This window comes from Pyxicephalus adspersus, chromosome 4 (genome assembly GCF_032062135.1).
Source record: "Pyxicephalus adspersus chromosome 4, UCB_Pads_2.0, whole genome shotgun sequence".
Taxonomy (NCBI): domain Eukaryota; kingdom Metazoa; phylum Chordata; class Amphibia; order Anura; family Pyxicephalidae; genus Pyxicephalus; species Pyxicephalus adspersus.
Window position 1 is genome coordinate 49,226,221 of NC_092861.1, and position 17,446 is coordinate 49,243,666.

The window sequence follows — 17,446 nt, forward strand, 5'->3', positions numbered from 1 at the left end:
TACACTTTCAGCCATGTTTCTGTGTTTTGTATTTAAAGGTAGTTTGTCATTGTAGTTTGTTTTAGCTCAGATTACTAGACTGAATTTATTCTTTTTATCTTATTATTTTGTTCATTACAGCTGGTGACCTGAGGAGTGTCGGATTTTAGAAAATCCCAGATTTTTTTTTTTATACTTCCCTCCACACACAGAGCCTTCTTCTCGCAGCACCCACAGACATCTGGCACAGTTTCAGGGAGCAAGCAGGGACGTCTCAACGTGTATTTAGTTTAGCAAGCATGTGTTTCTGCAGAACAGTGTCAAAACATTAGTGGCCAAACAGTGTACTGCAGTCCCTGTATTGTATATGCGATCTGAAATTCATGCTGGGAAACTGATGTAAACGGATTATCGATGGCCGGATTTTAGATTGTCAACCTGTGGGTGTATATATTTATATAATATGAACAAGCTTTATGTTTGGCCTGCAATTCCTTACTTTAAAAGCCAAAAAGCCATAATACATTTAAAAACAACCAGCATCTTTGAAAAGATGAACTAAAGACTGAAGGGCAAGTAGGATGTTAATTCTTTTTACCTCTAAGAATGGCTGTCATGTGCAGCTCAGTAATGGCTAATTGCCTGCACTTGCCATTGTTTAGCTCTTGTTAGCTCAGTTTATATAGTGTCAGTTGGGAACAAATGATTATTGAACATGTGTAATACAACAGGCACATTTCTTCTTCTCTCCAGTTATCAGTGGTCCATTTGAGAGTATAATTGAAATTTAACCCTTTCACAGTTGAGTTGTATGGAAAAATAGAAATGCATTTTTGTTTTGCAGAGTCCTGAGAGCAATGGTGCAGACATCTCTGGATACAGATTGCAATGGGCAACGGAAGAGGATAACCCAGAATTAGTTTACAGTGGCTCTGAGACTAGTTTTCAGATTTCCAATTTATTACCAGCAACTGAGTATTGTTGTAGACTTCAGGTATAATTATATTTTCAAAAAAACACTTTAGTCACTAACAACAGTTAGGCTAGGTACACACGTGCAATAATTGTCCTTAGAAAACAAATGACTAACGACAGATCAATGATTATGCACGATTATTTTGAACAATTTTATTGTGCACAGTTCTGTACATGCTGTAACGATACTTTCAAATATAATCCACCAATAGTGTACACACGCTAGATACGATCATTTGAATGATGCAGTAAGGGACATGTAAAGGAGAAAGTATACTGCAGAACCATCCACGGTCACTGAACGACACTACACACAATAGATAGTGTACGATCGTCGCTCAGTCGGATCTGCCGGGACGGTCATTCCTTTCCAGCAACAATCCTCGTTCATCAGCGTCGTTGGCCAGTCGTTGTGCACTTTTTGTGCACGATTATCGGGTGAACGGTTGTTAGTCATTCGGTTCCAACGATAAATATTGCACGTGTGTACGCAGCCATACCCTACTGTATGCTAGAGATGTGTGAACTTGATCATTATCATCTTTTCCAACTTCTGTACATTTTTAGCAGGATATGAAATCAATAATGATTTCCAAGCCAGCCTTTTTTTTTGTCCTCCACCTTAGTTTGTGTTTGTCTATTCATCGGCTTCCATTCCTCAGTATTTTCTCTCTCCCTCTCTCTCGCTCGCTCTCTCTCTCTCTCGCTCTCGTCTTGAATTTGCCCTAAACCTCTCGTCTATGTCTATCCTGTCCATTTGTGCAAACTTACTCGAAAGTTGATTGTATTGAAAATTCTTTGTTAAGTTTTGGATTGCGTGGAGAAAAGTTATAACCCAATCCAAAGTGTGGAGGTTGTTACCAAAGCACTAATGGTAGGGTAATCTTGCAATAAGGACACATTTATGTTGACAATCATTTAAGAGAGGATTTTCTCAATTTTGGAGTAATCTCTTTTCACTCCCTGTGATGTCCGTTGGACAAAAGTTGAAGGGGAATCTCTGCAATGGGACACAGATGAATAAATAAAAACTTTTTTTACTCTTTCTAAAAAAAAAATGTTTGGGACCTGGCAGAGGAAACAGTGATCCAATTTTAATTTGATAATGCCTTTCAGGTGAGAATATGCTAATCTATCTTTGAAAAGAAGATTAATGCAACCAATTTCAACTGTAATGAGTACAAACCAAACAGAATTCGTTTTCTAACAAAGATCACAGCCAATGCCCTAGACCAATTTGGAACACGAGAAATAATTTTAGCAGCAGGCTAGAAAATGATGCAAGGTTCTCATTCCACCTGATGATTTAAGCTGAGATAACGGATCAGCTTGGAGCTATGTGAAACCCATATTTACCTCTGAGTGTGCATCCTTGAACCAGCTCTTGAAACTGTATTACCACTTTTCACTATAGCAACCAGATTGTAAATATACTGAGGAAACTGTCAATTACAAAAACATGATCAAGCCTGACCAACATAGGAACAGCAGTTCAGAATAGCTGAAGATATTTTACACTTTTGATGAGAAAAATAATCATAATTACTTTCTGCTCAGAATTTTCTCATATGGGATACTGCATATTATGTTAAAGCCTCATTCTACTGTACTGTTGTATTTTCTGCATGGTTAGATTAGGCAAAACTTTTGGACCAAATACACTTTCTTTATAATAGAACTTCTCAGAATCCAAACACCCTAAAAAACTTGGATAAAGGGTATTACTGTTCATGGTACAGTATAAATAACAACAGGTAACATACATACATAAAATCTTTCAGATAATTCTAATGTTGTACAAATCAACTATTAGTTAATTTGATTTCAAAGCTTTGAAAAGAACTAATTCTATTATACCTGTCTACTAATAATTATTAGGTTTAAAATGTGAAAGGCAACAAAAGCTCTTCATTGTTCAGATAGTTACACTTATCATTTTAATATAGATGTTGCTTTTTTTTCAGAAGTCAGTTAAAATACATCTTCTATTTGAAAGCTCCCATTAATAATTGTTAAATTGCATCAGGCTGAGCATTTGAGTCTTGAAATAAAGGACTTTAATCTAGTGATCTTTAGCAAGATCGGGTGACAATCCCATGTCTTTGGACAGTGGCAGACTTCTTAACAAATTGATTTCTATTGTTTCTTCCTAGATAATTTGGCACCAGTGTTGTCTGACTCTCTTCCCGCTTCTCCACATAAACTTGCTTTTGGACTGTTTATGAGCTAACCATCCAACAAATGCTTGTGTGCTTGTGCCTGTACATTTATCTATCCTCTTTAGTTGGTGGCCAGATTTAGGATCTCCCTGGATGGTTTCTGAAAAGGAATGTGTGGATGTTTTAGTATTTGAGAGGCATCGCCTTTCGGTTTTGTATTTGTCGCAAATGCATTAAGATCATTTCAGGGAGCCAATTTAATCAATTTTCATTTAACAGTGTACTACCCTTTATGAAATGTTTTAAATACTTTCCAGACAAATACATCAAAAGTCACTTTTTCATGGTTACACTAGGTAGCAAATTACAGACGTATATTTACATTACCCTATATATTGTTTAAATAGAAGAAGATGTAGGTGTTAAGCAGCTTGTTGAGAAATGCACTTCTGTGGACGGGGTCATCCCTGCTCACTTTTTTATTTACTTTTACGTTGCCAAAAACTTTTTAAGCAGAGTGCTGCTCAGTGTCTGTAACCTTTTTTCAGGCATGATCCATGCCAGGATACCTTCTAAGGTTCAGAAGTAGCTCTGAAAGGCACCATATTGCGTTCAGATGTTAAAACACATATGCCAAAGATTTTTCTATACCCAGTGCATTGCATTTGTATAAGGGAAGATTAGTGTCACCATGGAAAGGGAATATTACAGCTCAAGGGAAAATGGGTTCTCTTAAAGTGATGTCTAAATGAGGATAATGCCATGTTGCTGCCAAGATAATAGCATGCCTTTGTTTAAATAAATTTACATCATATGCAGTATTTTTCTCAGAAAACAAAAGTAGAAGGCTTTTGTGTTGGTCTTTAACTGTACCTATACCTGCTTGCATTATGGTAAACCCTATCTCTCACACATCAATCATGGTTTGTGAGATCAATTTAGCAACAAATTACACAAATATAGATCTTTAGAGCTCCTTATGGTAAAGGAAAGTCAGTTAAGGTATCAAAATTGTTTCGTTTTTTTGTTATTGGTTAATGACCAGATTACTAATGAAATTATTACCCTAATCTCTTTTATCTTAAATTGACCATGATTGGTGTAAACAATTGTAATTATGGTTAAAATAAGTTGTACAGTGAAGGTAAATGTTTTTAATAGTTTTACTAGAGTAGTAGTTTTATGATATGTTATTTATATATTGTCCCTTGGACACATTTCCTGCTAAATTCATCTTCTAGTACAAAGAGACAATTAGGAATGCAATGCCTGGTTTTCTGCTGTAAAGGGATTCAGAAGCTCATACAACAATACTAAAAATGACCACTTCTAGAAATAACCTTAGAACTCGGATCTGTCAGGACACGGTCTTACATGTCCAATAGTATCAGGGGTTTACCCGCTCACCTTATTACTGTTAAAAATATCTTCTGAAGAAAAGTTTAGGTAAATAAAATACATGTGCTGAAGTTTTCCTGTCAATAAATAAATATTTATTCAGGCACACAAAAATACAAAATGCCAAGCATGTTCACACACTAAGTAAAAAGGAAGCTTATAAAGAAGTAACTTGAATAATAATATGGATCAGTGCGTGATAGAATACGATGTTCTTTCTCTACCACTACCCCTAAAAGTAGCTCCTTTTATACATATGTTTCCCATCGACATACATTGGACTTAAGCTACATCATGCTTGCTTACTACCTTGCATACATAAAAAAGTAACCCTTAAATTTACCTTAACTCCACTACTATGTTTTGGATACATAACAAACATCACACATCATACATAAAGAGAGATACTAAAGCCCCTAGAAACAAGTCATTGGTCCTCATGCAGAAATACTTTAGATTCTCGGTTAGGTGGACAGCTGTATCCTTATTTTCAATGTTGCTGTCTATCTCTGATTATAATTACCTACACTCATTTTCTAGCTATATATTTGATATAAGATTTCTAACAAGTTAGTTTTCTAGGGCTCTGTGTCTCCAACAGGTGAATTACACTCACGTTTCAGCGAAGTCCTTGCAATTTCCTAATACCCTTTACTTAACCCCTTTACCCCAGCACTTCCTCATTCACCATTTCCCAATGGCACATATTCTGTCCCTGAGGCTGTACTGTCAGTTTTCATAATCTTTGCCAGGTCCCTGCTTTCATCCTCCTCCACATAAACTATCACTGTCCTAACCAGAGATGACAGGAAGTGTTGCCAGAATTGCAAGATGAGAGCTGAAACTTCATTATTTTGCTGTCTGCATGGAAATAAATTGGGTCAGTTTGTGCAAATATTTAGTCTGGTACATTTAAATACCTTAAACTCAATACATTTAATGACCTTCTTCCACCACTCTAAACTTCATCTCTTGCTCTGTGAATGTAGGGTTAATGTACTTCCCCCCTTCTGCTGGTTAATTTAGTTTTGTTCCTTTTTTTACCCATAGGCTGTAAATTTATCTGGAACTGGACCATTTAGTGATACAGTGAGCTGCAGAACACCAGCTTCTGCCCCAGGTGCAGTGCCTAACCTGTATGTGACAGAAGGTGCCCATCTAGAATCATGTTCCATACATTCTTCAGTGTGCCTACTGCTCAGCTGGGATGAGCCATGCTGCAATGGATCAGAAATTATTTCTTACCACATAGACTTGGGAGACAATAGCATCTCAGTAGGAAACATAACAAGTTACGTCATTGAGGATCTGCAGCCTGAAGCAACCTACCAGTATGTAGCTTTTCATTTTTTTCTGTATGAAAGATAAGCACTTGAAACTATTGAGCGTACTAGAAGCAGATAACACTGAGTGCTGACATTATTTATGACATTCTGAATAAACAGTGTGTGGATCAAAAATAAAAGTAAAACTGGGTCATACTGATTTTCTTTCTACTCATTGTTGATAGTTTGTATGTCTGATCAATATTGCTTCAAGTAGAGAGCATAAATTAGCATTATACTGGTTTAGTAGGATGCAGTCATGTTTTTTTGTTGAAATAAAGCATGTATCCACTAGGGGCCCCAATCTCTTTTCTTCTATGTTCTGATTAGGCATCAAACATATATATGATAGCTTTTATCTATCCAGGAAATCTTATTTTCCAGTTATATTTTATTACCCTGTGCTTCTGAGTTTATAGAATGAAGGTCCTGCATTATGTACATGTAATATTGCTTGATAGTGTATTTTTGGATTATCAGAACACATTTCAGTACTTACTGAATTCATGCCTAGGTTCGTATTTATTTTCAGATTGTGAATAGCAATTCGCGTTTATCTAACAGGCACTGATATATGGTTACTTTAAATTGCTGCAGATTCACAGAGCCCAGATGCTCTGTGAATCTGCAGCAATTTAAAGTGAAATATTTTTAACATAATTATGTATTTATGACAAATGGCAGACATTCCCCCCCTCTGTGCGTTACCAAGCCAGTTCTAAGTTTGAAAATGGGCATTAGATGTGATTTGCATTGATGTTATGAGAAGCTTATAACAAGAAGAACATTTCAAGCGTTAGTGTTCTATCCAATTCTTTTACTGTTTAACCATAGTTCAGTGCAGTTGGTTCATCAGCACAAAGGTATATCCTAGATTTCACATATCAGTTTCATCATTTAAAAACTGCTTTACAGTGTTTACTTTTTTTCACTATCTTAATGTTACTTGCAGCATTATATTTATTACAAAGTGACAGGCCCACTTTAAGGGTAGAAACAGTTATTGTGTCATTAAAATTTAAAATTAGGACCCTGATTTTTAAGGGTTTTGTTTTTTTTTTTTACTGATTAAGCATTTGCCATGTATTGCATTAAGGTTGGAAAGTACAGGAAAGTACTAGTGCTAGGAAAGTACAGTGCATTCAACTGAGCACAATAATTTCTGCAATTGACACAATTTAGTTGGACCTGTAATCAAACGTAATTTTAAATTACATTAGCCAGCCTGAATAAATAAATGAAACAGAATAAAATAAATGAACTTGCTTTACCCTCTTTAGCTCTTCTCTCTAATCTAAACTCTGATCATTTTGTTCAGCAGAGATGACATGACAAATTGGTATGGGTTATGGTCACATGACCAGCACAATTAAAACTTAGGAGCAAAGTTTTCTGTTTACCAAGAGAATCTTTCTTGATTATTCTTTATACATGTGACACATTTGAAAATGTGTAACATTTGGGTCTAGGCTTTAAATGAGACTTGTTGGGAAAATATAAAGGTCTTCGGTGACTGGGATAAGTAGAGGTCAGCTGAAGTCAGAAAGTGTTCAGTTAGTCAGCTCCCTCACCTCACATGCAATTTGCAATTGCACAATACAAATTTAATGGGCAAAGCCTTAACATCTTCCTTATCTAACACAGTGGAGTAAAATTGCACACAGTGAAGTAAATTGCATTGGCATTGTAATTTGCACCTGTGTTTTTTACTTTCTGGGTTTGCTATGTAAGGAAGATTTCCTCCTGACAATACTCAATTCCGTTGCATGCCTATCAGAGAGAATAACATACCACATTTGAATTGTGCTGCATCAAGACATAATACATTTGCTGCATTATTCATGTAACCTAATTGAAAATCCAGAAATAACCAGGGTGTCACATTGTCACACTGCTGGTAGTTAGTTCTAGCTCATTTGCCTTCTGTAGCATTGTCGACCACAGACAGAAGGGTAAAATTAGACCAGCCATTTATGTTGCATTCTCCAGTTGATAACATTTTAGACAAGTTAGTGTTTTTACTTTTTCAATATCATAAAATATTGGTTATTTCATTAACTAGGAAAAGACAATGATATGCAGGTCCATGTTGAATTTTCTCCACTAATGTATTTCATATTTATTTTTTCAGCTTTAGAAAGTGAATAATACTATTGGCAATCAGCAATCTCTATCTATTTGACCTTATTTGCTGTCAAATGTATTTCTTAATAAGTGGCCAAATTAAATTAAACAGCTTAAGCCTTGGAGTCTTGTTGTCTCCAGAATGAATAAAAAACCATCCCTTTGTTATTACCATGACGACTGCTGCTGTGATAACAATACAATATAGCGAGATCACAATCGAGCTGAAAAAGTATATGTCTGCTGCAATGTTGAATGATATGCCCCATTCAGTCATGAGCACTATATTTTATCTTTCGGATATGTGGAAAATTCAATTTTCACAGTGACAACAGAACAATTCTGCTTTTATTTCCTAGTTTTTTATCTAATATTCACATAATTACATTATATTTCCATGGCTTTAAATTCTCCATTTCTGGAAAATAAGTAACACTGATGCAGGTTTAGAAACCGAGCCTACTAGGCCTAAACATTCATTTTTATACCGGTACTGATCTTTGTGAAACTTTACTGCAAAGTGAGATAATAAAGGTTATTTTTTATATTTTACTTGTATAAACCAATGCAAGATCCAGGATAATTGTGTTATATGATTCCAGCCATGGGCTAATTTTCATAGTAAACACTAAATAATGCTCCATGTGAGGGAAAATAAGGTAATCACAATTCCTTTCCTCCTGAAAATGCTAGCTGCCTGGCGGTTTCTGGATATAATTCCACTTGAGTCACTGAGAGAAAACAAATGTGAGGCAAGCGAGGCTATAGATATCTATCTGTATGGTTCCAAATTGAATTGGTGTAAAAGCCACGCTAGGTCAATATGACAACCAATTAGCCAGTGACAACCTGCATGGACCTCCTAGCAAAAGGTTCCTATTTTTGGTTTAACTTTATTATTATTGATTTGATAAATAAATAATATAAAAGTATTAGTATTACATTCTGCAGGATACATTTGACACATTTACATATCCTCATTGCGGTCAGTGCTTGTATGAGAGTGCAAAAATCAGGTTAACCACATCAGCACCTTTTCTACTTAAGTTGCACAAAAAGTCCCATTAATTATTAGAAGTTACTGGCTGTTACAAGGCCCAAATGTTACAAATATCAGTATGACAGTAGCAAGGTTTTTCATTCATATCACTTAGAAGATTTGCATTGCTGTTGTTAACCTAGGGGATACTTTAAAGTGTAACTCTAGTCAAAACTTTTTTTTCAGTTTTGAAAGAATGGTGAATGAAAGAACCTGTTTTTTTGTTTGTTTTTTTATCACTGTCTGTGCCACACTTGGGAAATGCCTTGTATGTCGCGCTTTTTCATCCAACCTAGAAAATACATTAGTATATTAAAACTTAAATGAGTCAGAGGTACCATTAACTGAGGTATCTTTATGTACCGATCATCCAAATAGGGATATTGGTATCAATAATATGCAATTAATCTGATAGAGTTTTAAGCCTTCCCCACCTAATGCAAAATTGGAAAAATAAACACTTTATTGTATTGTATTGATGTTGCTAATTATATTGTTTTATTAATATCACTACTTTCTTTAGGGAAACTTCAGTGACATTATTTTTTAGGCTGAAAACTGGTGTGTGGTCTTCTTACATAACAGTGTTAGACAACAGGTGCTTTGTATTGAATACACTTCTAAGTGGACCAATATGTTCTTGCTGATCTTTGCAAACAACACTTTTCTAAATGGCTGATTGGCTGTCCAATTACAGTTTTGTCTTTGTAGCTCTTCAGAATTTGTTTTTTTTTTTGTTTATTTTACAGTTTGAAACTTATAATGAGGATATTTGTTATTTGTGATTTTAGTGAAGTTTCTATATTTTTGACACATTTAGTACAATATCAAGAGGCAAGTACGAGAGCCCAAGAAAGATATTATGTCACTGGTGATAAGGGCTGTGATTACATAACACCTAATTTTATAACCAAGTATTTTTTTCAGTCCAATGCTAAAGTTTAACATTCATGAATTTATTAGGCATGTATCTTGTATTCATTTCTTACAGTCTCTGTACAGCAGTGTATCTGAATCAGGCTTCTTTAAAAGCTTGATAGGGGTCCCTTGAGTAATGAGCAATTTATGCCCCTTGGGGCAGTTTAAGTGACCCCAATGGTATTTTTTCTTTTTCTCACTTGTCAGAGTTGTAAGAGGCATTCTTCCTACTGGCGACCACTCTAATATACTGTGTGCTGTGGATATAGTAATTATGTCAAGGGTTCCCTAAAGACCCAGAAGTTTTTTTAAAGGAGTTCCCCCATGTTAACCAGGTCGAAAAACACTGCTGTAGAGCAGGGCTGGAAAGTGAGAGGAAGTAGCTCATATATTGAGAGATATATTCACATCAGTATGCTGCTTCTCCTTTCACTGTTCTTTCACATGTTGGGCTTTAAAAAAGTACTGTATGGGAAATGTTTGGAATCAAGGTAAATGTTGCGACAAAAGCTAGGTTTGGTATTTTGTCATTCATTTTCACTGGTGTTTGCCCCTAGCATGCATACACAACTATGTTAATTTTGTGCAAGTAAGTGCTGTCCCTCAGAAGACATTTTTAGTGGCTCCCTCCTTAGATACAGTAGAGGGGTAACAGTAGCCAGCCAAGGACAGACAGTGTGTTTTTTGCATGATAATCAGGTAACACATATTTGAAATGATTCCACAAAAGTGACACACATAAGCAAAGCTAAGTGCTGCTAACAGTGCCAGTTGAATAGTGCGCTTTTCTTTTGACCCATTAATTTTATTTTCCTGCATTAATAACACAGGGAAATGCAATCTACTGCACACAAGTCCTTAATCATCTGGGAATGATTATATCAATTCATTCTCATGTCACCCTGTTGATGATTAATTCACTGGTAGGATATTTTTCTGGTCTAGGAGTACTGTCGAGACTGCAAATAGAATCCTCATTGTCATGTTTATGTTATTAGGTCAGGAATAGTATCCATCATTTATTTATGGCATTTCGTAAAGTTCAGAGGTTTACAGGGTTTGAACAGTTAGTAGCTGGACCTTGGTAGTTTATGTTTAGAAGGAGCAGTGGGAAAAAGAGAAGAATGTTCTTTTAATAATAAAACTAAAATATGGTAACACATTTGTCAAATGACTTTTAATATCTTGTTTAAATTAGCAAAGTTTCAAGCACTAGACTGCTTATGTGAACATGGCCTAAACTGGATGGGTTTACACTTTTCTGAGCTTTGCAGTAGTATTTCAGTTTGCACTGGAAGCCCTGCTGTTTTGACCCTTAATCTATCCATGTGGTTCAGAAATATGTCTGATGACATACCATTGCTGATCCTAAAAGTCTTTTTGGTGTTTTTGTCAATGTAAGCTTTATAAAAAATGTCAAGAACAGATAAAAATCAGAACATTCTAAATTTTAAATGATAAATGAACATAAAAAACAAATGTTTTCTAAATTGTGGAGGAGCAGTGTTCATCTAATGTTTTTCTTGTGATTTAGACTACAAACACCTTTCTGTTCCCTGATGTCCATTATTAAGGGAAGAGGGGTTGCGGATTTCTCACATGATCTTTTGGAAAGCTCATACCATTGATCACTTTGTTTACTGAATTCCCAGTCACAGCTCTGCTTGTTGTTCTCAGGCAGAGAATATCACATAAAGGCCATAGCTGAGAACATCAGCAAGCAGACCTTGCTGCTTCAGTTGGCCCCTATAGGCTCTATTAAGAAGGATAGGCATCAGACCCTGAGTGGACCCTAACATTTCTGAAGCCAAGTTGGAGCTGTTAAAATTTATCATGGGAGTGAATGAAAGCTAGGATGATATTCTGGCATTTGATTGACCACACAGTAAAAAAAAAAAAGACAGCTAATTTACAGGTAAATTGTGGGCACTAACGTCAAAAGGGTCAATAGGAGTTGCCTAAAATGTAGAAAAAAAACATTTATTTTCAAGCCAGTAACAAGATTACTGATGTTAGTAAAACAGCAAATAGCAGGAACAACTTCTACTGGCTATTAGAAACACAAAAAAAAAATGCTATAGATGCTAATAAAACAATTGAGATGTTTTTGCATTCTTCTGTTCTGTTCTATTTTAACAATACAAAACTTAACTTGTGTGTATATACAGTATCCAAACTGTAATATACTTGTACCGAGTTTGTTACTACAGAAACATAATTTGGAAAATGCACCACATACAGAACACTTCTTGTATTACGCAAGATGGGCATTTGTTTGGGTATGTAAGAAAATATTTTTCCTTTGTAAGGAATTCAATAGGGAAACACAGGGCATTCTTGAGAAACATGCATATGTGGGAAACCTAGTTTTATGTGTCAGCCTAGGAGACTGTTGATAATATATGAACAGCAACAGTGTCACAAGTGTATAATATAGGAAAACCTAGGGGCTTTCATTTAATTGCAAAATGCAAAGATCATTACGTTAGGCCAGACACATTTGAAATGAGTAATTGAAATGATTTTTATTGTAGTAAGTTAGTAGGTTGACTGCCTCTGTTCTAGATCATTCAGCCTTCTTAGTACCGAAACCACTTTTAATATTTTTCTTTGCAAGATCTATTGTAAAATCTCAGGGAAAAAAATAGAAAGCAGAAAAAGGAATGAACGACTTTGGAAATATAAAAGAGTATAAAAGAAATTGACTACAATATTTACGTAGTAGAACCAGTTTAATGGAGTACCCACATACGCAGGGTAAATGCTAACTACTGGTTGGAGCCAAAGGGTCACGCAGTAAATATTAAAGGTTATTCAAAAAGTAGTATTTTAAGAAACAGATTGTGGAATTCCACTTTCTTACACAAATATATTTATTAACAGTTTTTAGAACCATTTAAAGCAGTCTTCCTAAAACGTACCCATGTAAGGCTGAAAATGTATGATTATAGTTGCTAATCTTCCATCTGGCTACAAATATAATTAAGCTAGTATTAAAAGTTGATGTTTAAGACTTGGTGTATAAACCACATTTTTGCCCATTTCAGTAGTTTATAAAAAATGTACCGTACCAAAGATCATTGCCAGTGACAATATTGTAATTGGCAGTCATTTTTCTAAAGTTTACTTTCTTCACTATAATGGATATAGCAGTTTGAGAGTAAGCATTTTTTCTACTCCCAATAATCCACCTGTTTTTATTTCTTTTCTCCTGTAGAATTCGGATCCAGGCAGTGAATGAGATTGGTGCTGGTCCTTTCAGTCATACAATCAGTGTAAAAACAAGCCCTCTTCCTCCTCTGCCTCCTCGGGTGGAGTGTGCCGCAGCTGGACCCCAGAGCCTCAAACTGAAATGGGGAGAAAGCAGCACAAAGCTACAAGAGACCGATGATGTTATTTTCATTCTTCAAATTGAGGATAGAAATAAGAGGTATGCCTTCAAATACACCACGGCTGATTTTTCTCATTAATTGTTTTGTTTCAAAGAACTTTCCTCATCATTTATAAACAGTAATGTTTACAATATAAAAGACATCCCTCTGCATCCTCTGGTCATTAAGTCTTTCTAAAGATAGCATATTTTTCTATTTTCTCACTTGGCCTAGTTGTGTCCATCTTTAAATCTTAAGCTAAATATTAGGAATTATTGTGAGGAATAAATACTTTATAATTTTGAAGCGTCATTCTATACCTTCATAACCAAACACGTCGATTTTGTGTTTAATTCAGTAATATACACAGCACACTATTTTAGAAGCCCAGGCTTTTGCCTTCAATAGAAAACTGTAGTCTTCTTTTTGGACAACAAGGGTATTTTCCAGGCACTCCTCTTATGCAGGTTGAAATGGTGCACTCTTATTCTGTTCAAAGATTTACCTGCAAATCCCACCAATTTTTTTTATTTTTTTATTTTTTTTTTTTTTTAGCATCCAACAGTTAGATCAGTTAGAACAGTTAGATTTTGTTGAATTCGCTGCACTGCCAAGTCCTGAACAAATCGGCAATCAGTTGAAATTTACACCCTAGATTATTTTCCTTACAGTAATTCATTTTGAAAAAAACACAAAATTTTAAAATTCTTACCATACCTGTAGGCAACATTGTAAAACAGAAATTCACAAAACAGTAGCAAAGAAATCACAAACTTGAAGTTTGAACATATTTGAAGTTTGACTGTTTCTGCTAAAATCTACAATTTTCCTTATTTTTTTTCTGTTCAATAATTATTATTAAGGTTTTAAAAAGTTAACAGGAAGAAATACAATAATACAGATTTGGTAGATACAAAAGTATGAAGTCTACAGTAGGCTATTAAATAAAAACATAGCTTACAGTAAGAACCACAAAAAAACCAAATGATAAAATGTGAGTGTACACAGTAAAAAAAGTTAGTGGGACTATATGGACCAACTTAAGTAATGCAGTTTAACTGTACAAACAAAACCAAAATAACATTTGGTCATTTGGATCATTTTTGGCCTGATAGGCAGCCGAATGATAACTGAAAGGGTGCACACAGTAGGCTGACAATGCTGCTGCTAACCGCAAGGACAGTTGCCTAATGTTGTCACCCTGGAGCAGACAGTTTTGTTCATTGGTGGCATCTTCAGGAGATAAACTCTCAACGGATCTGTACTTAATTAGGCATGGAACAGAATGATAAATATAATTTATTTTATTTTTAGAAGAGTATGTAAGGTTTAGAAGATGAAGTTGGACTTTAATTATTGTAGCCTTATTTATACATGGTTGGATTGTGTTTGTTGTAAAATATTTGAGTATAATTGCTTTTCTTCAATAGGCATATAGGGCATTCAGGAAACTGGCTGTTACCTAAAGAAGGTATTACCCATCATGGGGACCAAGGACCATACAACATTCTCAGCACAAATTGAAATATAATTGACTGCGGCGCCTAAGTTGTTTTTTTTATTGATGGATAAATATCACAAATTCAAGTAGTTCTTGGTAACACTGATACTCTGAGTGGAGAAGCTCAGTAGAAGTGGTGTTTAATTACTATTCTGTGGTATTTATCATGAGCTTGTCATTAGTTCCAGATAACTTATTTACGTGAAATTGGTATACAAGATAGCATTCGTTTTTTAATCTTTCGCTGGAAAATGTCCATTAGAAACACTGGTGTAATGGTTATTCACCACTGTTTTACAAATGTTTAATTTTTAATTCTTTTTAAATACAATATTGCAATTGTAGTTGTCTTTTAATTTTAACACATTTAAATTTGAAGTCTAAAAAAGAATACACAAAATAGTGCAGCCGGTAATATATTTAAAAGTGAATCTCTCATGATCTAAATCTCTGCAGAAATCACATTTACTCTTTAAATGAATGTTATCAATTTGGAGTTCATAACTGTTTGGTTTAGGTTGTATTTATATTTCCATAATTTCTGCAACAGCAGCTGATCATTTTTATAGAGACTATGTGGAGTCAGAGCCTTAAACACTGGTCTGTGTCTGGGCACGGTGGGTAGGTATTCAGTATGGCAGCACACACAGAGTGAATTTATTTGTACATGAATCAAACTGCATACACACATGCAAATTTTGTTGCTGAAAGTGATTTTTCGTGATCATTTCGAGTGACAGATCAATGAACGAGCCCTGTACACACAGTGCCATTCTGTTTTATGGAGACAGGAGGAGGGAGAGCAAGCTGTGCTCCTATACATTGAGTTGTGCCGTTCTTTGTTGGTCATTCATGGATCCGTCAGGACGAATCCATAAGCGATGTTGGGTGACAGCTCTACCCATGTCAGATTCTCTTCTGAATTTCAAAATTAACCTAAATAACAAAAAATGCTGTCATAATGGCCAGTAAAATTGTTCATGAGCCAGGAGTAGGTGGGCAATCTGTGAGGCTACCCAGGAGTGCTTGAGCCTTGCCTGTTGAGGCAAAGTTGGCTTAGGTTGTTTTAAGTACCACAATGTTAGAGAAAAGCCATTGTGTAAATTACACATATAAGAACCTTGTGCCTGTGCCATATCACTTTTTTTTTTCAAACTTCACCAGCATGTTGTTTGGAGCTCTATAACAGTTTACATTCCCTGTTAACATTGAGTCTGTTCCATCTTTTATTTATTCAAATGACCTTCCACAAACTTCCCTAATGCCACTTTGACATACAAACTTCTGCTCACTTCTGAATACTTCCACTTTCTGTCTGTTATCATTGATTGGTTCATGGTTATTTTAGGATTTATAATGCAGCATTTGGGCATGCCTCCCCCAAGACTTACCATTAGACCAGGTGCAAAGGCAATTTCCCTTCCTTGTTCCTTGTACAACTAAAGTTAACAATTGTTAACTTACATGGGATGAAAACTGGTTAACAAGACTGGCTGTTAAATTTCATTCTTTCAGTTTTATTTGTGAGTACAGAATAAACCAGCCAATAGTAGGAAACAGTATGCCCTGCTCACAGTGAGCTGTATGCATTCTGCTCTTTAGCAGGAGTTCCATTTGCTGCTGTATACACCAAAAAACATGTTGTTTTTTTGTGTTTTGATAAAATAATTATTCATGCTTCACATTACCTGCAGATGGTGCTGTGTTCTTCCTCTTTTCTGCTGCTTCTGGGTATTTTGATCGGAACTGAAAATGACTAAATTCTTACTCAAATCAGATCTTTCTGCATATCTAAAAATTGTCCACAAAATGTGAAGCTGAATTCTGTGACTTTGCCTCCAAAGTGTGCAATTTACATAATGAGGCCCGTATTACTAGGCATATCACAATAGAAAGTCACAATAGGAAAGAATTGTATACAGTGTTCTGTTGTGGATGGGAGGAGGAGTTACGTCTATATGGATTGTTTTTGTATCGAGAGTAGAGTTTGTGTTTTATTACATCATAAACCACCCTCACTTATTGCTGAAGGTCCATACCTTGTAAGAGGATGGGTGTTTTCTTTCTGTCAGTGGCAGGCAAACTAAAAGCCTACCTAGATAAATAGCACACACTTCTTACAGAATTTTATGCTTTTCCTGGGTTCCACTTTACTTTATATTTAAGTAGAAGTTTAAAACAATACACTCAAGGTATACTATTCTAACAGGACTTGTTTTTCTTGTCCCTAATATAAAAATATGGTAATAGAAATTATATTTGATATTGGCATGATTAGTGCTGCTTTGCTAAGCTAATTGTGATAATTATACCAACAACCAGATCTCTGTTTCCATTCCATAATTAAATGACAATTCATTTATGATAGTTTGTGTTGAATTTTTTAAGAAGTTTGAATGTGATATATGTTGCTAGTAGGAAAAGATAGAAACTGAACATGCAATTCTGTGTAAAGCTAGGTAGTGCAATAAAATATGATTTATCTTACGATTCATTCACAAAAACAATCCAATTTCACCTGATTGTATCAGTGCTATGGACATTTTTAGCAAATGTAAGCCAATATGCTTATCAGCTCATGCAACAGGCACCATAACCATAGGTATATATTGAATAATATGCTGTTCAAGTATTATGTCATTAACCATGGAAATCAT

General features: G+C 35.2%; 1 protein-coding gene across 1 annotated transcript in view; it reads left to right on the forward strand.

Moving 5' to 3' along the window:
- The window catches only part of FNDC3B (fibronectin type III domain containing 3B), a 176,960-nt gene that overhangs the window by 136,661 nt on the left and 22,853 nt on the right, over positions 1–17,446 (forward strand). The window contains exons 21-23 of the mRNA XM_072408114.1: positions 824–973; positions 5,562–5,842; positions 13,135–13,347. Coding sequence (XP_072264215.1) covers positions 824–973; positions 5,562–5,842; positions 13,135–13,347 — 644 coding nt within the window. The remainder of the gene's footprint in view (positions 1–823; positions 974–5,561; positions 5,843–13,134; positions 13,348–17,446) is intronic.